The sequence below is a fragment of the Chlorocebus sabaeus genome, chromosome 6, assembly GCF_047675955.1.
Source record: "Chlorocebus sabaeus isolate Y175 chromosome 6, mChlSab1.0.hap1, whole genome shotgun sequence".
NCBI lineage: Eukaryota > Metazoa > Chordata > Mammalia > Primates > Cercopithecidae > Chlorocebus > Chlorocebus sabaeus.
The window spans coordinates 7,627,775-7,647,870 of record NC_132909.1 but is presented as its reverse complement, the minus strand read 5'-3'; the positions used below and the strand labels follow the sequence as shown (position 1 = coordinate 7,647,870).

At 52.4% G+C, this 20,096-nt stretch overlaps 1 protein-coding gene across 1 annotated transcript in view; it reads left to right on the top strand.

Moving 5' to 3' along the window:
* The window catches only part of MYBPC2 (myosin binding protein C2), a 37,947-nt gene that overhangs the window by 3,253 nt on the left and 14,598 nt on the right, over positions 1 to 20,096 (top strand). The window contains exons 2-17 of the mRNA XM_073016148.1: positions 50 to 136; positions 840 to 988; positions 1,444 to 1,561; positions 2,303 to 2,351; positions 2,489 to 2,548; positions 5,349 to 5,545; positions 6,606 to 6,738; positions 7,925 to 8,049; positions 8,141 to 8,246; positions 10,302 to 10,474; positions 12,993 to 13,158; positions 15,617 to 15,723; positions 16,064 to 16,093; positions 16,634 to 16,773; positions 19,395 to 19,554; positions 19,640 to 19,744. Of these exons, the coding sequence (XP_072872249.1) occupies positions 50 to 136; positions 840 to 988; positions 1,444 to 1,561; positions 2,303 to 2,351; positions 2,489 to 2,548; positions 5,349 to 5,545; positions 6,606 to 6,738; positions 7,925 to 8,049; positions 8,141 to 8,246; positions 10,302 to 10,474; positions 12,993 to 13,158; positions 15,617 to 15,723; positions 16,064 to 16,093; positions 16,634 to 16,773; positions 19,395 to 19,554; positions 19,640 to 19,744 (1,905 nt within the window). The remainder of the gene's footprint in view (positions 1 to 49; positions 137 to 839; positions 989 to 1,443; positions 1,562 to 2,302; positions 2,352 to 2,488; positions 2,549 to 5,348; positions 5,546 to 6,605; positions 6,739 to 7,924; positions 8,050 to 8,140; positions 8,247 to 10,301; positions 10,475 to 12,992; positions 13,159 to 15,616; positions 15,724 to 16,063; positions 16,094 to 16,633; positions 16,774 to 19,394; positions 19,555 to 19,639; positions 19,745 to 20,096) is intronic.

Below are 20,096 nucleotides of genomic sequence, written 5' to 3'. Positions count from 1 at the left end.
TCCTAAGCCCATCTCAGACCTCTTCATCCTAATCCTGTCCCCTGAGCAGAAGCTCCACCCGAGGACCAGTCCCCGACTGTAGAGGAGCCTACTGGCATTTTCCTGAAGAAGCCGGACTCTGTATCAGTGGAGACTGGTGAGGGGAACCCGGGGGAGGAGGTGCTGGGGGCCTGTACTCCTGGGTCTGAGAGAGGAGGGGCTGGGGGCCTGGGCTCCTGGGTCTGAGGGAGGAGGTGCTGGGGGCCTGGGCTCCTGGGTCTGAGGGAGGAGGTGCTGGGGGCCTGGGCTCCTGGGTCTGAGGGAGGAGGTGCTGGGGGCCTGGGCTCCTGGGTCTGAGGGAGGAGGTGCTGGGGGCCTGGGCTCCTGGGTCTGAGGGAGGAGGGGCTGGGGGCCTGGACTCCTGGGTCTGAGGGAGGAGGGGCTGGGGGCCTGGGCTCCTGGGTCTGAGGGAGGAGGGGCTGGGGGCCTGGGCTCCTGGGTCTGAGGGAGGAGGGGCTGGGGGCCTGGACTCCTGGGTCTGAGGGAGGAGGGACAGGGGCCTGGACTCCTGGGTCTGAGAGGAGGGACAGGGGCCTGGACTCCTGGGTCTGAGGGAGGAGGGGCCGGGGGTCTGGACTCCTGGGTCTGAGGGAGGAGGGGCTGGGGGCCTGGACTCCTAGGTCTGAGGGAGGAGGGGCTGGGGCCTGAACTCTTAGGTCTGAGGGAGGAGGGGCTGGGGGGCCTGGACTTCTGGGTCTGAGGGAGGAGGAGCCAGGGTCTTGCCCTCAGTCTCCCTCTGGAGAGCCTTAGTTTCCTTCCTGGGCCTCCTTCCACTCCCCGCTGTTACTCACCCCGTGTAGGGAAGGACACAGTAATCGTGGCCAAGGTGAACGGGAAGGAGCTCCCGGGCAAACCGACCATCAAGTGGTTCAAGGGGAAGTGGCTGGAGCTGGGCAGCAAGAGTGGAGCCCGCTTCTCCTTCAAGGAGTCCCACGACTCCGCCAGCAATGTGAGGACCCCGTGGGCCAGAGGGCCGGCAGGGGGAGTGGAGCTTGTGCAGGACATGCTCCTCAGAAGTGCTGTTGCCTGAGGCATCGCTGTGGGCCTGGAGCCGGGATGGAGAGTGGGCCCTCTGAGGATGGAGGTTGTGCAGGGCTGCCGGGGAGAGGCTGTGTGAGGCAGAGGGGAGGATGCCTGGGGTTGGGTGGAGATGTATCTGGGCTTGGTCATGTACATTCCCACCAAGGCCTGGGGGGGCCAGGGACATGGGCCCCAGAAGTCCCGATGGGTCAGATGTGAGGAGACAGAGCTGGCCATCAGATGCTGAGCCCCCTCTCCGTCTCCACTGGCCCCCCTGTGGGGTGGGGGTGAGGATTGGAGATAAAGCTATGAGTGGACTCTGAGAAATATGGGGTGGCTCTAGAGGGTGGTCCCGTGCACCCACACCCCCGGCCCTGGACCCAGGTGTACACCGTGGAGCTGCGCATCGGGAAGGTGGTACTGGGGGATCGTGGGGATTACCGCCTCGAGGTCAAAGCCAAGGACACCTGCGACAGCTGTGGCTTCAACATCGACGTGGAGGGTACGCTGGTGGGGGGTGGGGGAGCAAAGGGTTCTGCGCCTGGGGGGTGGGGGACAGACGTACCAGCCAGGTGTTGGGAGAGTGCATAGGCATGGGCATGAGGTGGGCACAGGTTTTTGGAGGAGGGAGTGCAGATTCTGGGGTCAGAGTATTCAAACTCAGGGAGATTGAGCATGGGAGGAGGTCTGGATTTGGGGGTTGAAAGTGTTCAGGGCCTTGGGATGCACATGCAAAGGCTTAGGAGGTGAGTTACGTACATTCCACGTTCAAGAAAGTAGGCATAAAGCCTTGGGAAGTGAGGAGGGTGTCCAGGTTTAGAGAATAAGGGCATAGAGGTTTAGGGTGAGGGTGTACAGGATTAACAGGAAGTTACACGGATTTGAGGACACATATACGGGCCCCTGAGGGTATATGGACTCTGGGGGTCTGCAGCCCAGAATGTGTGAGGGCTTAAATGTGGGGTGCACAGGAAATGAGATCGTCCACGCCTAGGGAGAAAGACAAGCTGGCCCAAGTGCGGGAGTATAGGCTGCTGAGAGAGGGTGGAGCTGGGCAGCCGGGAAAATGAGTATGAGCTGGTCTAGAACTAGAGGATGCCCAGGCCTCAGTGAGAGTGTGCTGGTCCAAGAGATGGAGAAAAGGGGGCCTGGAAGAGGTTGTGCAGGCCTGGAGAGGGGCTCTCAGTCTTAGATCAAGCCTGGCCTCCAACTCACCTTCCCTTTTCTCATCACCTCTCCCCAGCACCCCGTCAGGATGCCTCTGGGCAGAGTCTAGAAAGCTTCAAGCGTATGTAAGTGACCCCAGGCCCTTACCAGGGTCCCAAGGACCGTGGGAAGCTCTCCCTTGGGAGGGGAAAAAGGGAGGACTGGGGAAGGCAAGGGGTGAATCTGAAGGGTCAATACTCACACCCCCTCTCAATGGCCACAGGGGTGAAGGGAAGTCGGATACTGCAGGTGAGCTGGATTTCAGCGGCCTGTTGAAGAAGAGGTGAGCCCCGCACCTGGCACAGAGAGGGGAGATGGGGCTCAAGGGGAGGAGGTGGTGGGTGAAGCTCCATGGCCTGTTGCTTCCTCCTGGACCCACTTCTTATCCCTCTACCACCCCCATCTGTTCGCTACCTGCTCACCCAGTATGTAACACACCAACCCATCAGGCTGTCTGTTCATTCACCCATCTACCCATTCACCCAGACCCCTACCTACACTCCCACCCAGCCAACCATCTGCCATGAGTTCACCCACCCCCGCACCCTTTAATCCACCATTCTCACACCCACTCTCCTGTTTACTCAGGCTCTAGTTCACCTACTCCTCCACCTACTCACCCTCCCATCCATCCATCCTTCCATCCATCCACTTTTCACCCACCCATCCATCCACTCACCCACCCATCCAACCAGTTGCCTATTTATCCATCTACTAATGCATCTATCCACCTACCTGCCCAGCTGCCAATCCATCTGCCCACATATCCTTCCATTAACCACCATCTTCCCACCTGTTTACCTGCCCATCTGCCGTTACAGTCAGCCTGGCGACATGGGTAGGTGGATGAGTAACGGGTGAATGGGATGTTGGATTTGGTTGGGAGATGCAGGTGCAGATAGACAGGTGGGAAGGTGGGTGGATGGTACGGATGAATGGGTGGTGGAGAGGTGGGAGGATGGGTGCCTCAGTAGGTGGGGAAGTGGATGGATGGATGGGGTGAGTGGAGGATGAATGGATGGGGTCATGAATAGGTGTCTGAGTTCACCAATGAAGAGGTGGGCAGTTGACACACCCATCCACACAGATAGCCTTGTGTTAGATTGAACTATGTGAAATTGATGTTCTGTAGGTAAAAATGATTGAAAGTCTAGATGCAGTCGCTCACGCCTATAATCCCAGCACTTTGGAAGACCAGTGTGGGAAGGTTACTTGAGCCCAGGAGTGCAAGACCAGCCTGGGCCACATAGGGAGACCCTGACTCTACAAAAAAAAAAAAAAAGAAAGAAAAAGAAAACTTAGCAGGGCATGGTGGCATGTGCTTGTGGTCCTAACTACTTCGGAGGCTGGGGTAGGAGGATAGTTTGAGCCCAGGAGATCAAGGCTGCAGTAAGCCATGATGGCGCCACTACACTCCAGTCTAGGCAACAGAGTGAGACCCTGTTTCAAAAACAAAACGAACAAAAAATTAAATATTGGCAATCTTATACTCATTATCTGCCGGCCCACTTATCCATCTTCACTTGCCCGTCTATCCCCATAACCAAATCCCTGACAATTCCATTTGCTGATCAGTTCTGTCTCCAGCCAGCCAGCCGCTTCGTTGGCCACTTCCCATCAATACATTCACCCAACTGTGCAGTCAGTTCTCATCAGCCCATCAGTCCATCCACTCACCCACCTGTCTTCCCCCAACCCATCTGCCTGTCTTCCCACCCACCCTTCCACTGACCCACCCACCTACTATTCACCATTCTCTACATCAATTCAAATATTCATGTCCCCACATTCACCTCCACATCTATCCTCTCTTTGTTCCTTTCCCTTCCTTCCTTCCCTCCCAGGCTCCATCCATGCATTCAGTCACTCCCTCACCCATCATCCGTCTTCCGAGGCCTCCCGTCTGCCAGGTCCTGGGCTGAGATCCAGGGAGAGAGAACAGTTGGACCGGGTCCCTGATGTGAGATCACTCATTGCCTTGGGAAATGGGTCTGGTCTAACAGACATGGACACAGACTGAGGCTATTTGGTGTGATTTTAGAGAGGGTCCCACCGGGGCCTGTGAGAGCCCAGAGCACGAGCAAGTCACTGCCTTGGAGGACAGGGAATGCCTCAGGGAGAAGGGAACTTTGGTGCTAGGTCTTGTAGGATGAAGAGGAGTCCAGGAGGAAGAGAAGGTGGGGAGACGTCATGAAGGTAGGGAAACACTTTGTGCAAAGGCTGGGAGGCAGGAGAGAGCCTGAAGTGTTCAGCAAGAGACAAGCAGCTTGGTTCAGGTGGCTTTGTGAGTGGTGATGGAAGTAGCTGGGGCGTGACTGCCAGGTGGAGGGCTGGGGCTTCCTCCTGAGGGCAGTGGGGAGCCGCGGGAGAGTTCCGAACATGAAAGGGAGAGCCACTGAAATACCCCACAGGATAAAAGAGGGCAAGTAGGGTACAATGTGTACTGCTTGGGTAATACGTGCACCGAAATCTCACAAATCACTACTAAACTGCTTACTCATGTAGCCAAACACCACTTGTTTCCCAATAACCTATGGAAATAAAATAAATACATAAATGTAAAGAAATACCCCGCAGGCCAGGCACGGTGGCTCACACCTATAATCCCAGCACTTTGGGAGGCCGAGGGGGGCGGATCACTTAAGGTTAGGAGTTCGAGACCAGTCTGTTCAACATGACAAAACCCCGTCTCTACTAAAAACACACAAATTAGCCGGGAGTGGTGGCGTGAGCCTGTAATCCCAGCTACTCAGGAGGCTGAGGCAGGAGAATCGCTTGAACTTGCAGTGAGCCGAGGTGGAGCTTGCAGTAAGCCGAGATCACACCACTGCACTCCAGCCTGGGCGACAGAGTGAGAATCTGTCTCAAAAAAAAAAAAAAAAAAAAAAAAATACCCAGTGGGGACCGTGCCGGGAAGAGGCCAGGAGACCCCAGGAAGAGGGGCAATGGACCAGGTGGGAAACAATAAGACCCCTAAAGGGAAGGTGGCTTGGGTGAGTCACAGAGCCAATGAGTGAAGAAGGCAGAGGGACATCCTCCCCTCCTCACTCCCTGATGGCCCCTGTCCGTTCCCCCAACCCCAGGGAGGTGGTGGAGGAAGAGAAGAAGAAGAAAAAGAAAGATGACGATGACCTAGGCATCCCCCCGGAGATCTGGGAGCTCCTGAAAGGGGCAAAGAAGAGCGAGTACGAGAAAATCGCCTTCCAGTATGGCATCACTGACCTCCGGGGCATGCTGAAGCGGCTGAAAAAGGCCAAGGTCGAGGTCAAGAAGAGTGCAGGTCAGCCCTGGTCTGGGGGGAGCTGGGCCCTGCACACAGGGACCCCTAGCCTCGTGGGTATCTGATGATTGGACCCTGGACCTATGTTTTCGAGGTCCCAATGAGGTAGGAGGCAAGACCCAACTCTAGCGGTGGGCCTCAGACACTGGACCAAATTGAGGACTAGCTAAAACAGTGGAAGCAGCTTTCCATAAGACACGCACACCAGTGTGCCATGTCGGTTTACCATGGCCATGGCAACAGCCAGGAGTTACTGCTCCTTTCCTTGGTAACGACCAGACCACCCAAAGGTTACCATCCTTTTCCTAGCAATTTCCATATAACCCGCTCCTGAATCTACAAGTAATTAAAAGTGGGTATCAATCGGACTGCAGGTCTGCCCTGAGCCGTTGCTCTCTGTCTCTGGGGTAGCCCTGTTCCGCAGGAGCAGTCGGGGGCTGTAACACTGCCACTTCAATAAAGCTGTTTTCAGGCTGGACGCAGTAGCTCACGCCTGTAATCCCAGCACTCTGGGAGGCCGAGGAGGGCAGATCACCTGAGGTCTGGAGTTTGAGACCAGCCTGGCCAACATGGTGAAACCCCGTCTCTACTAAAAATACAAAAATCAGCCGGGCATGGTGGTGCATGCCTGTAATCCCAGCAACTTGGGAGGCTGAGGCAGGAGAATCGCTTAAACCAGGGAGGCAGAGGTTGCAGTGAGCTGAGATTACACCGTGGTACTCCAGTCTGGGGAACAGAGTGAGACTCTGTCTAAGTAAATAAATAAATAAATAAATAAATAAATAACCTGTTTTCTTCTACCTACCACTGGCTTGCCCTTGACTTCTTTCCTGGGTGAAGCCAAGAACCCTTGCAGGCTAAGCCCCACTTTGGGGTCCCCTGCCCTGTATCACCACCAGAGGAGTTCTCAAGGATCTCTAAGTTCATAGGAGGCCTCCTGACTTCCTCACTTTGACTTTGGAGAGCCCGTGGCCTGGGGAGGGAGATGTGGAGCCTCAGGGGATGACCAGGGGAGTGAGGACCACGTGCCTCCATCCCCTCTGCATGCCTCAATCTCCAGCATTCACAAAGAAGCTGGATCCAGCCTACCAAGTGGACAGAGGCAACAAGATCAAGTTGATGGTAGAGATCAGCGACCCAGACCTGCCCCTCAAGTGGTTCAAGAACGGCCAGGAGATCAAACCAAGCAGCAAGTATGTGTGGGGTGGGCGGTCCCTGTACCAGGGAGATCCCAGTCCAGAGAGAATGCCTGGAGACAAGGCCTATCACTCTTAACTAGAAAGGGCACACTCACCTCTATATGAAAAGTACAGGCCAGGTGCAGTGGCTCATGCCTGTAATCCCAGCACTTTGTGAGGCTGAGATGGGCAGATCACCTGAGGTCGGGAGTTCAAGACCAGCCTGGCTAACATGGTGAAACCCTGTTTCTACTAAAAATACAAAAAATTAGCTGGGTGTGGTGGCACATGTCTGTAGCGCCTGTAGTCCCAGCTACTTGGGAGGCTGAGTCAGGAGAATTGCTTGAACCCGGGAGGTGGAGGTTGCAGTGAGCTGAGATCACGCCACTGCACTCCAGCCTGGGTGACAGAGTGAGACCCTGTTTCAACAACAACAACAACAAACACATCACAAGACAACCTTTTTTAAATTAATTAATTAATTAATTTTGTTGTGAGACGGAGTTTCGCTCTTGTTGCCCAGGCTGGAGTGTCATGGCATGATCTCAGTTCACTGCAACCTTTGCCTCCCAGATTCAAGAGATTCTCCTGCCTCAGCCTCCCAAGTAGCTTGGGATGACAGGAGCACCCCAACACATCTGACTGATTTTTTGGGGTGTATTTTTGGTAGAGATGAGGTTTTACCATGTTGCCCAGGCTGGTCTTGAACTCTTCAAGCAATCTGCCCACCTCAGACTCTGAAAAATGTTAGGATTACAGGTGTGAGCCACCACGACCGGTCCTGCCATGGTTATTCAAATAATAGGAATTGCTAGCCTGGACAACATAGTGAGATACCATCTCTACAAAAAAATTTAAAATTAGAAGATACCAAGAAAAGAGAAAAAAAATTTGCTGGGTATGGTGGTGTGTACCTGTGATCCCAGGTACTCAGGGGCTGAGGTGGGAGGATCGCTCGGACCCAGGAAGTCTAGGTTGCGGTGAGCTGTGATCGCACCACTGCACTCTAGCCTGGGTGACAGAGTGAGACCCTGTCTCAAAAATAAATAAAAATAAATAAATAATTGAAACTGGGCTCTCAATCCCTTTCCACACAATTTGGCTCTAAGAGAGAGAGACTTGCCTTGAGAACAGGTGAGCAGAGCTACCAGGGCTAGGTGGATGCTACATGCCCTGGTTTGAGGTGAGACTTTTGCATCAGGTACGTGTTTGAGAACGTTGGTAAGAAGCGAATCCTCACCATCAACAAGTGCACGTTGGCAGATGACGCTGCCTATGAAGTAGCTGTGAAGGATGAGAAGTGTTTCACTGAGCTCTTCGTCAAAGGTGAGGCTGGATTCAGGCCTGAGCCTGGAGAGGGACTGGAACTCTGGAGGGGGTCCTGAAATGACTGACCTCCTGTCCCCCTGCCCCACAGAACCTCCAGTCCTGATTGTCACACCTCTCGAGGACCAGCAGGTGTTTGTGGGTGACCGGGTGGAAATGGCAGTGGAGGTGTCAGAAGAGGGTGCCCAGGTGATGTGGTAAGTGACCCTTGATCCTTGATCTCCATACAGGTGCACATAGCTTCTTTGCCTCTGCCCTGATCTTTATGGGACCTCTTGTGACTTCTCTTGGAGATTTCTGACCTTTACTCAGTAGTCACCCCCAGGAGATCTCAGCTTTTCTCTATAAATCCTTACCTTCACCTAAAATTGTTTCTAGAATTTCTGACCTCTACCCATCCTATCCTCTTCAGCATCCTTTTCCTGATCTCCACTGTTCCATTAAATATTGATTCATCTGACCAATCATCTGTCCCTTGGTCCATCTATCCATGTATCCACTCATCCACCTACTCCATCCATCCATCCATCCATCTGTCCATCCATCCATCCATTGACCTAACCATTCATCCACTCATCCATCCATGCATCCATCCACTCATCCATTCATCCATCCATCTACACACTTAACCATCCAACCATCTACTTAACCATCCATCCATCCACTTAACCATCCATCCATTCATCCATCCATCCACCCACTTATCCATCCATCCATCCATCTACCCACTTAACCATCCAACCATCTACTTAACCATCCATCCATCCATCCATCCACTTAACCATCCATCCACTCATCCATCCATCCATCCACTCACCTATCCATCCATCCATCCACCCACTTAACCATCTATCTACTTAACCATCCATCCATCCATCCATCCACTTACCCATCCATCCATTCATCTATCCATCCACCCACTTATCCATCCATCCATCCATCTACCCACTTAACCATCCAACCATCTACTTAACCATCCATCCATCCATCCATCCATCCATCCATCCCATTGACCCATTGATCTATCTACTCATTCATATATCCACTCTTCCATTTATGTTGCCATCTAGTCATCCATCGACCTATCAATCCAGAGATCTATCCATCCACTCACTCACTCACTCACCTGCATACTTACCCACCATCTACCCATCCATTCATCCATCTATGTACCTATTCACCAACCCAACCAATATTTATCAGGCACCTGTTGTGTGGTGGTACTCTTCTACATATCAGGTATATAATGGGGAGAAAAAAATGTCAACATGGTACCTGCCTTCATGGCATTTATAATCTGCTAATTTGGTGATAGTGGTTGTGGTGGTGGTGGTGTGTGTGTGTGCGTGTCTGTGCTTAGGAGACAGAGATAGGCATTAGTCAAGTCGTCACATACATACATATAAAAGTTCCATTTTGAGACTAGTTTGAAAGGAGCAGTAATGGATTCTGTAACAGCTTCCCAGGAGGAAGGGACTCAGGAGGTCAGGGAAGCCTTCCTGGAGGAGATGACAATTGAGCTGAGATCTGAATGATACAGAGATATAAGTGAAGAGAGAAGGGGAGAGTGCCCTGGACAGGGAAAACCATTGGCAGAGGCCTCAGCATGTGATGTTTCTCTGAGACCCTAGGACTTCCTCTGTGTTGACCTCTGCCTGTGACATCTTTTTGGGTTCCCTGACTTCCAGCCAATACCTTGAGGCAATTAACTGTGTGTGGCCTGTGACCTCCTCCTCTCTCTCCACGCTGCCCATTTTTGTTGTTGTTGTTGTTGTTGAGACAAAGTCTCACTCTGTCACCCAGGCTGGAGTGCGGTGGCGTGATCTTGGCTCACTGCAACCTCCACCTCCTGGGTTCAAGCAGTTCTCCTGCCTTAGCCTCCTGAATAGCTGGGATTACAGGCGCCCGCCACTACACCTGCCTAATTTTGTGGGTTTTTTTTTTATTAGAGATGGGGTTTCACCATGTTGGCCAGGCTGGTCTCGAACTCCTGACCTCAGGTGATCCACCCACCTCTGCCTCCCGAAGTGCTGGGATTACAGGCATGAGCTACTGTGCCTGGCCCTCTCACTCCCCTTCATCTGACCTGTGACCCTTCCACCACTCAAGATGCCTCTGCCACCCTTTACGTCTCCTCTCTCTGGGGACCTGCCTTCTGACCCCTCTGCGTGGGCCCCCGACTGACTCTCCAAGACCCAGTCTGAGGGCTGTGCTGTCTCCTCACATCCCGCTCCGTGTCTCATTCCACCTAGGATGAAAGATGGTGTGGAACTGACTCGGGAGGATTCCTTCAAGGCCCGGTACCGCTTCAAGAAGGACGGGAAGCGCCACATCCTCATCTACTCAGATGTGACCCAGGAGGACGGGGGTCATTATCAGGTCATAACCAACGGCGGCCAGTGTGAGGCCGAGCTGATTGTGGAAGGTACGGGGCCTCCAGGTGGGGCAGGGGCTGTACTGCGCATGCTTCTCCACACAGCTTGAGGTTGCTAGGGTCCCCAGTCTGGAAGTTGTTCCTGACTCCTCTCTTTCCCACACACCCTGTGTTCAGCCCACCAGGGAGATCTGGTGGCTCCAACTTCAAAGTCAATTTTGAATCCAGCCAAGCTTGGTGGCTCACGCCTGTAATCCCAGGACTTTGGGAGGCCGAGGCGGGTGGATCACTTGAGCTTAGGAGTTTGAGACTAGCCTGGCCAACGTGGTGAAACTCCATCTCTACTAAAAATACAAAAAAAATTAGCTGAGCGTGGCAGCATGCACCTGTAGTCCCAGCTACTTGGGAGGCTGAGGCAGGAGAATTGTTTGAACCTAGGAGGCAGAGGTTGCAATGAGCCAAGATTGTGCCACTGCACTCCAGCCTGGGCAGCAGAGCGAGACTCTGTCAAAAAGAAAAGAAAAGAAAAGAAAAAGCTGGGCGAGGTGGCTCACACCTGTAATCCCAGCATTTTGGGAGACCAAGGCGGGTGGATCGCTTGAGATCGGGAGTTAGAGACCAGCCTGGCCAACGTGGTGAAACCCCACCTCTATTAAAAATACAAAAATTAGCTGGGTGTGGTGGTGTGCACCTGTAATCTCAGCTACTTGGGAGGCTGAGGCAGGAGAATCGCTTGAATCCAGGAGGCAGAGGTTGCGGTGAGCTGAGATCGCGCCACTGCATTCCAGCCTGGGCAACAGAGCAAGACCCTGTCTCAAAAAAAACTAAAACTAAAACTAAAAATAACAAAAATTAGCTGGAGATGGTGGCACATACCTGTAATCCCAGCTACTCAGGAGGCTGAGGCAGGAGAATCGCTTGAATCCGGGAGTCGGAGATTGCAGTGAGCTGAGATTGTGCCACTGCACTCCAACCTGGGTGACAGAGCAAGACTCTGTCCTAAAAAAAAAAAAAATCTGAATCCAACCACAAGCCCCCCTGTCACTGTCCCCGCCTGGCCCAGGTCTTCCTCCCCTCATGCCTGGACTGGTGCAGTTGTCTCCTCTCTGGTCACTCTGTGTCTATACCTGCCCCCTGACCTCCACCCCCTAGTACCCGCGAGAGTGAACCTCGTAAAACGTAAGTGAGATGGTGAAAAGAAACAGGTCTGTAGTTCGGGAAACAGTGCTGGGTCCGTGTCAACGTCCTGGTTTGGATACTGGAATCCGTTATGTACGCCGCCGCCAGTGGGGGAGGCTGGGTGAAGAGCACACAGGACTCTATGTGCTATTTTTGCGAGCTCTTGGGAGTCTATAATTCTGTAAAAATAAAAAGTAGGCCGGGCGCGGTGGCTCAAGCCTGTAATCCCAGCACTTTGGGAGGCCAAGATAGGTGGATCACGAGGTCAGGAGATCGAGACCATCCTGGCTAACACGGTGAAACCCCGTCTCTACGAAAAAAAATACAAAAAACTAGCTGGACGAGGTGGCGGGCGCCTGTAGTCCCAGCTACTCGGGAGGCTGAGGCAGGAGAATGGCGTAAACCCGGGAGGCGGAGCTTGCAGTGAGCTGAGATCGGGCCACTGCACTCCAGCCTGGGCAACAGAGCGAGACTCCGTCTCAAAAAAAATAATAATAAAATAAAATAAAATAAAATAAAAAGTAAAAAACAATTTATGGGCCAAACAAATGATGGTATTTCCATATCTAGCCATAAGAAAAGAGAATGTTTTAGACTGGGCATGGTGGCTCAGCCCTGTCATCCCAACTCTTTGTGAGGCCGAGGTGGGAGGGTAAATTGAATCCAGAAGTTCAAGGCCAGCCTAGGCAACATGGCAACAACCCCTCTCTGTAAAAAAAAATCAGGCCAGGCATGATGGCTCAGGCCGGGCTTGGTGGCTCATTCCTGTAATCCCAGCACTTTGGGAGGCCGAGGCGGGTGGATCACCTGAGGTCAGGAGTTCAAGCCCAGCCTGGCCAACATGGTGAAACCCCATCTCTACTAAAAATACAAAATTAGCTGGGCATGGTGGCGTGTGCTTGTAATCCCAGCTACTCAGGAGGCTGAGGCAGGAGTATCACTTGAACCTGGGAGGTGGAAGTTGCGGTGAGCCAAGATCACGCCATTGCACTCCAGCCTGGGTGACAAGAGTGAAACTCCGTCTCAAAAAAATATATAAATAAAATAAAATAAATAAAAACCTCAACGTGCTGGGATTACAGGTGTGAACCACTATGCCTGGCCACCTCAGGGCCTTTGCATGCTCCAGTCCCTCTGCCTCGGAGGCTTTTACTCATCCTCTGGTGGATTCCTCCCTGCTTCCCTCAGGCCTCCTTGCTCCCTCTTCTGTTTCTTTCTCCACCGTCTCCCCCTAGCATGGGAGCTTCCCAAGGCCGGTGGATTGTTTCTGGGTTGTCCATGGCTGGTATCCCCAGTGCCTAGACCAGCGCCTGGCACGCAGTGGGTGCTCACAAGTGTCTGTGCACCAACTGGAGTAGTGACAGCTCCCTGTCTTTCTCTCCCTGACCAGAGAAACAGCTGGAGGTCCTGCAGGACATCGCGGACCTGACGGTGAAGGCCGCAGAACAGGCTGTGTTCAAGTGTGAGGTGTCTGATGAGAAAGTGACGGGCAAATGGTATAAGAATGGGATCGAGGTGCGGCCCAGCAAGAGGATCACCATTTCCCATGTAGGCAGGTGAGGAGTGGGCTGCAGAAGTGGCTGGGGGCAGGGTGTGTGTAGCAGTTAGCTTTAGCTGAATAACAAGCTGAATAATTTTTTTTTAAATTGAGATGGAGTTTCTCTCTTGTTGTCCGGGCTAGAGTGCAATGGCACGATCTCAGCTCACTGCAACCTCCGCCTCCTGGGTTCAAGGGATTCTCCTGCCTCAGCCTCCAAGTAGCTGGGATGCACCACCACGTCTGGCTAATTTTTTTGTATTTGGTAGAGACGGGGTTTCACCATGTTAGTCAGGTGGGTCTCGAAGTCCTGACCTCAAGTGATTCCACCCGCCTCAGCCTCTCAAAGTGCTGGGATTACAGGCATGAGTCACCAGGCCTGGACTTTTTCTTTTGTTTTTTCCTTTCTTTTCTTTTTTCTTTTTTTTTTTTTTTGAGACAGAGTCTTGCATGGCAACCTCCAACTCCAAGGTTCAAGCGATTCTCCTGCTTCAGCCTCCTGACTAGCTGACACTACAGGTGCACACTACCATGCTAATTTTTGCATTTTTAGTCAAGACGGGGTTTTGCCATGTTGGCCAGTCTGGTCTCTAACTCTTGACTTCAGGTGATCCACCCGCCTCGGCCTCCCAAAGTGCTGGGATTACAAGTGTGAGCCACCACTCCTGTCCCGTCTCCAAACTTAGAGGTTTAAAAGGATGAGGATTGGGCTCGTTGCAGTGACTCATACCTACAATCTTGGCACTTTGGGAGGCCAAGGCAGGAGGACTTCTTGAGCCCAGGAGTTCGAGACCAGTCTAGGCAACATAGTGAAACCCTCTCTCTAAATAAATAAATAAATTAGGATTCATTTCATCTTGAGTCTGCAGGTTGGCTGGGGGCTGGCTGATCCAGGATGGCCTCATTCTTACCTCTGTGGTGGCAGGACCTGGGCCCTGCTGACTTTGCGTGGGTACTGTCAGCACTTCAGCTGGGACAGTTGGGCACCCAGCACGCTGCTCCCTATGGCACCTCCTCCTCCTCCAGTGAGCTGAGCCTAGCACGTTCGTGTGGCAGAGGCAGAGGTCCTGAGAGAGCATGGAAGCAAACAAGACCTCTGTGGCCCAGGCTGGAAACTGGTCCAATGCCACTTCCGCCATAGTCTGTTGGGCAAGGGAAGTCCCAGGTCAGCTCTGAGTCAAGGGCTGGGAAACAGATTCCACCACCTGATGGGGGTGCTGCAAGGCCGCATTGCAAGGGCATGGACACGGGCAGAGCAAAGTCTCTGGCCATATCTGCTAACAGTCCACACGGGCGCCAGCTCAGAAAACAAGAAGCTGGAATTCAACAGGTCGCACGTGGACACCTAAGACAAACACCTGGTTACCTGCAGAATGCATGAGAATCTCCGTGACGCCCGGAGAGCATCGTGCCGTCCAGGGCTTCCTGGCAATAGCTCTTAGTGGGATGTAGGCGTTCCCTGTGTTCTGTGTGGGGAACCATGCCGGCTGGTGGTCTCAATAATGATGACAATGGCCAGGCGCTGTGGCTCACACCTATAATCCTAGTACTTTGGGAGGCCGAGTACTTTGAGAGGCGGATCACTTGAGGTCAGGAGTTTGAGGCCAGCATGGCCAACATGGTGAAATCCCCATCTCTACGAAAAACACAAAAATTAGCTGGGTGTTGTGTTACATGCCCATAGTTCCAGCTACTCAGGAGGCTGGGGTGGGAAAATCATTTGAACCCAGGAGGAGGATCTTGGCAGTGAGCCAAGATCATGCCATTGCACTCCAGCCTAGGTGACAGAGTGAGAACTCGTCTCAAACAAACAAACAAAAACAACAACACATAATGGTAATAACACGTCCTGATGCTTATAGGACACTGACTATGTGCCAGGTACTTTTTTTTTTTTTTTTTTTTTTTTTTTTTTGAGACAGGGTCTCAACCTGTCACACAGCCTGGAGTGCAGTGGTGCAATCATGACTCACTGCAGCCCTGACCTGGGCTGGAGCAATTCTCCCACCTCAGCCTCCCTAAGTGCTGAGATTACAGGCATGAGCCACCATGCCCGGCCAAAGAACAGTACTTATTTATTTATTTATTTATTTATTTATTTATTTTCTGTAGAGACAGGGTCTCCCTGTGTTGCCCTGGCTGGTCTCAAACTCCTGGGCTCAAGCAATTCTCAATCCTCAGCCTCCCAAAGTGTTGGGATGTGAGCCACTGCACCTTTTTCGATGCTTTACAACAACCTTCATGTAGATTGGTATCGTTACCTCTATTTTATAGATGAAGAAACAGAGGCACAGAGAGGTTAAGTAACTTGCCCAAGGTCACACAGCTACCGATCTGAACATAGGCCACATCATTCCAAAGCTCTGGATAAGAATGCAGGCATGTGAATTGCACTGAGGGAAGCTGATGAGGTGTAGTCCCATAGTGGTCCCCATTGCAATCTGGCCCGAACCCTACCCTGCTCCCCCACCCCTTAGGTTCCACAAGCTGGTGATCGATGACGTCCGCCCAGAGGATGAGGGAGACTACACGTTCGTGCCTGACGGCTACGCCTTGTCGCTCTCGGCCAAGCTCAACTTCCTGGGTGAGGATGCCGCTTCCTCCTTCCCTGGGGGCTGTAGGATCCACCTTCCCAGACCCAGGGCCCGGGATGTCCCCCTCCAGGATTAAGGTTCCCTGAGTGCGAATGAGGACGACAGCAAGCCTCTGTCCCGCTCATGGCTGGAGTCAGAAGATGGAGGGAGAGCACTGAACTCACCGCTGCCTGCCGCCTGCGAGGAGGGTGGCTCCTGGGCCTGAACCTGTCCCCAGCACCCCAGTTCCCAGGGAGACTGCCAGACCCCGTCACCTCTTCCTCTGGGCTGTGAAGGTGGGGTGAGGGGCCTGCTGGGTTTAGACCTAACCGTCCACTCTTTGTCTTCCAGAAATCAAGGTGGAGTACGTTCCCAAGCAAGGTGAGCACCATGGGCTGCGCTGGGAGCGGGTCGGAGGGAGGAGGGGCGGGGCTGAGGGAGGAGGAGAATGGCCGAGGGCGGATAGGCGGGGCGAGGATGGATGGGCGGGGTGCGGGAGGATGGGCGGGGCGCGGGAGGATGGGCGGGTCTGAGAGGGAGGAGCGGGGCTGAGGGAGGAGGGCAATGGCCGAGGGAGGAGGGGCGGGGGGGGGGGTGCTGAGGGAGGGAGGAGGGGCGGGGAGCCCACAGACGGGGGTGGGGGCCGTCGGCCGAGAGAGGAGGGACTGGAGTCCGAGGGAGGAGGGGCTGGGGGCCTGGACCCCTGGGTCTGAGGGAGGAAGGGTTGGGGACGTGGATCCCTGGGTATGAGGGAGGAGGGGTTGGGGGCCTGGATCCCTGGGTATGAGGGAGGAGGGGTTGGGGGCCTGGATCCCTGGGACTCTGGCTCTTGGAACCCAACTTTTCGGAGATCCTCTCGTGCCGACTGGGAAGGCCCAGCCGCCCACCTCTAGGGTCCCCGTATCTCTTCTGTGCCACCAGAACCACCAAAGATCCACTTGGATTGCTCGGGGAAGACCTCAGAGAATGCGATTGTGGTTGTGGCTGGAAACAAGCTGAGGCTGGACGTGTCCATCACAGGGGAGCCCCCTCCCGTCGCCACCTGGCTGAAGGGAGATGAGGTGTGTCGGGGCCGCCCCTCTGTCCTGACTCCCTTTCCCTTTAGGCAGGTCTCTTTCCCCCTGAGCCTCAGTTTCATCCTCTATAAAATGAGGGTGATGATTCCTTCTTCACAGGGTTGTTTTGAAGATTGGATGATGTTTGTCCATCACAGGTGTGGGTCTAGTACACGGTGGACTTTCCATCCACTCGTCTTTCAGTTAATTAATCAAGCGATCGACCAGTTTAGCCTTCCAGCCATCCAGTAACTCATCCACCCATCCAGCTGGTGATTTTTTCATCAACTAATTGGTTAATTCACCCAGCCATCCACTCATCCAGTAAATAATCCGTTTGTCCATTTATCCATCAGCCAATCCAGTTATCCATTCATCCAGAAACACATCTACCCACTTATCTATGTATGTATGTATGTATGTATCTATCATCTGTGCATCTATCTAATGTATGTGTCTATCTATCTAATGTATCTATCATCTATGTATCTATCATCTATGTATCTATCTAATGTATGTATGTATCTACCTACCTACCTATGTATGTATGTATCTATCTACCTATGTATGTATCTATCTACCTATGTATGTATCTATCTATGTATGTATGTATCTATCTACCTATGTATGTATGTATCTATCTACCTATGTATGTATCTATCTACCTATGTATGTATGTATGTATCTATGTATGTATGTATCTATCATCTATGCATCTATCTAATGTAGGTATCTATCTGTCTATCTAATGTATCTATCATCTATGTATCTATCATCTATGTATCTATCATCTATGTATCTATCATCTATCTATGTATCTATCTAATGTATGTATGTATCTATCTACCTACCTATGTATGTATGTATCTACCTATGTATGCATGTATCTGTCTACCAATGTATGTATCTACCTATGTATGTATGTATGTATCTATCTACCTATGTATGTATGTATCTGTCTACCTATGTATGTATCTACCTATGTATGTATGTATGTATCTATCTACCTATGTATGTATGTATGTGTCTACCTATGTATGTATCTACCTATGTATGTATGTATGTATCTATCTACCTATGTATGTATGTATCTACCTATGTATGTATATCTACCTATATATGTATGTATCCATCTATCTATCTACCTATGTATGTATGTATCTATCTATCTATCTACCTATGTATGTATGTATGTATGTATGTATCTATCTATCTATCTATCTATCTATCTATATTTTTGAGAGGGGGAATCTCACTCTGTCACCCAGGCTGGAGTGCAGTGGCATGGTCTTGGCTCACAGCAACCTCCACCCCCCAGGCTCAAGTGATCCTCCCACCTCAGCCTCTTCAGTAGCTGGGACCACCATGCCTGGCTGATTTTTTGTATTTTTGTAGGGACAGGGTTTCGCCATGTTGCCCAGGCTGGTCTCGAACTCCTGAGCTCAAGCGATCCTTCCGCTTTGGCCTCCCAAAGTGTTGGGATTATGGGCGTGAGCCAACATGCCTAGCCATATCTATGTATTCCTATATCCATCCATCCAACAAATATTTTAACCTCGCATGTCCCGGGCTCTGGGACAGCTCGATTTTTCATTTCTCCTCTGTGCTTCCATTTCCTCTTCTGTAAAATGGATAGACTTGCTCAACATCCATCCATTCGCTCACTCAGCAAACATCCCCTAAAGTTTCCTTTGCACCAGGCGCTGAGGATGCAACCGTGAGTCGGATGCAGCTCCTGCCCTCCAAGAGCCTTCATTTTACTTAAAATTTATTTATTTTTAAATTTGAGACAGGGTCTCACTATTTTGCCCACGCTGGTCTTGAACTCCTGGGCTTGAGTGATACTCCTGCCTCAGCCTCCCAAAGTGCTGGGATTAAGGGCATGAGCCACCTTGTCCGGCTCAGGAGCCTTCACTCTTGCAGAGATGCAAACACCTGCCCAAGCAGCCACGGTCCAGGGTGCTCTGGCTGAGATAAAGGGAGGTTCTAGAAGCTATGAGAACCCAGGGGCTGGAGCCAGCACTTCCAGCTGAGGGTATCCAGGAAGGCTTCCTGGAAGAGGTGTCTTCTGGGTGTGTCCTGAAGGATGGGTAAGAGTTTAGTGTTGCATGCACAGGGACCAGCCTTGCAAAATCTCTGGGACAAGGCAGTCTGTTTTTTTTTTTTTTTCTCAGATGGAGTTTCGCTCTTGTTGCCCAGGCTGGAGTGCAGTGGTGCAGTCTCGGTTCACCACAACCTCTACCTCTTGGGTTTAAGCGATTCTCCTGCCTCAGCCTCCTGAATAGCTGGGATTACAGGCATGCACCACCAGGCCCGGCTAATTTTGTATTTTTAGTAGAGACGGGGTTTCACCATGTTGGCCAGGCTGGTCGCAAACTCCCAACCTCAGTTGATCTGCCCGCCTTGGCTTCCCAAAGTGCTGGGATTACAGGTGTGAGCCACTGCACCCAGCCCAGTCTGGTGTTTTTAACGAAGGACGGCATGTGGAGGAGGGCAGTGGAGCGAGGGAGGACTCTGTGTGTTGATGAGGACTCACGGGAGGATTCTGAGCAGGGAAGTGGCAGAGGCAGGCCTGGGTTTGCTTGGGGACACGATTGGGTGCAAGGCCGTCTTGTGGCTGTGTCCAGGTATTCACGACCACCGAGGGCAGGGTCCGCATCGAGAAGCGGGCGGACTGCAGCAGCTTTGTGATTGAGAGCGCGGAGCGGACAGACGAGGGCCGCTATACCATCAAGGTCACCAACCCCGTCGGCGAGGATGTGGCTTCCATCTTCCTGCGGGTTGTGGGTAAGCAGAAAAAGCCGAGGTGGCCGGGTCAAGGGGTGACTCCCTGAGACCCCGAGGGGCCACATGACTCTCCTGCCCCCCGCAGATGTCCCAGACCCCCCGGAGGCCGTGCGTATTACCTCGGTTGGAGAGGATTGGGCCATCCTTGTCTGGGAGCCACCTAAGTACGATGGGGGGAAGCCGGTCACCGGTGAGTGCCTCTGTCTTCATGACCTCTGACCTTCCCTCCTTCTGCCTTTGTTTTTTTTTTTTTTTTTTGAGACAGAGTCTCACTCTATCACCCAGGCTGGAGTGCAGTGGCTCAATCTTGGCTCACTGCAACCTCCGCCTCCCGGGTACAAGCAATTCTCCTGCCTCAGCCTCCCAAGTAACTGGGATTACAGAATGCCCACCACCATGCCTGGCTAATTTTTGTATTTTTAGTAGAGATGGGGTTTTACCATGTTGGCCAGGCCGGTTTCGAACTCCTGATGTAAAGTGATCTGCCCACCTCAGGCTCCCAAAGTGCTGGGATTACAGGCACCAGCCACAGCGCCAGCCTC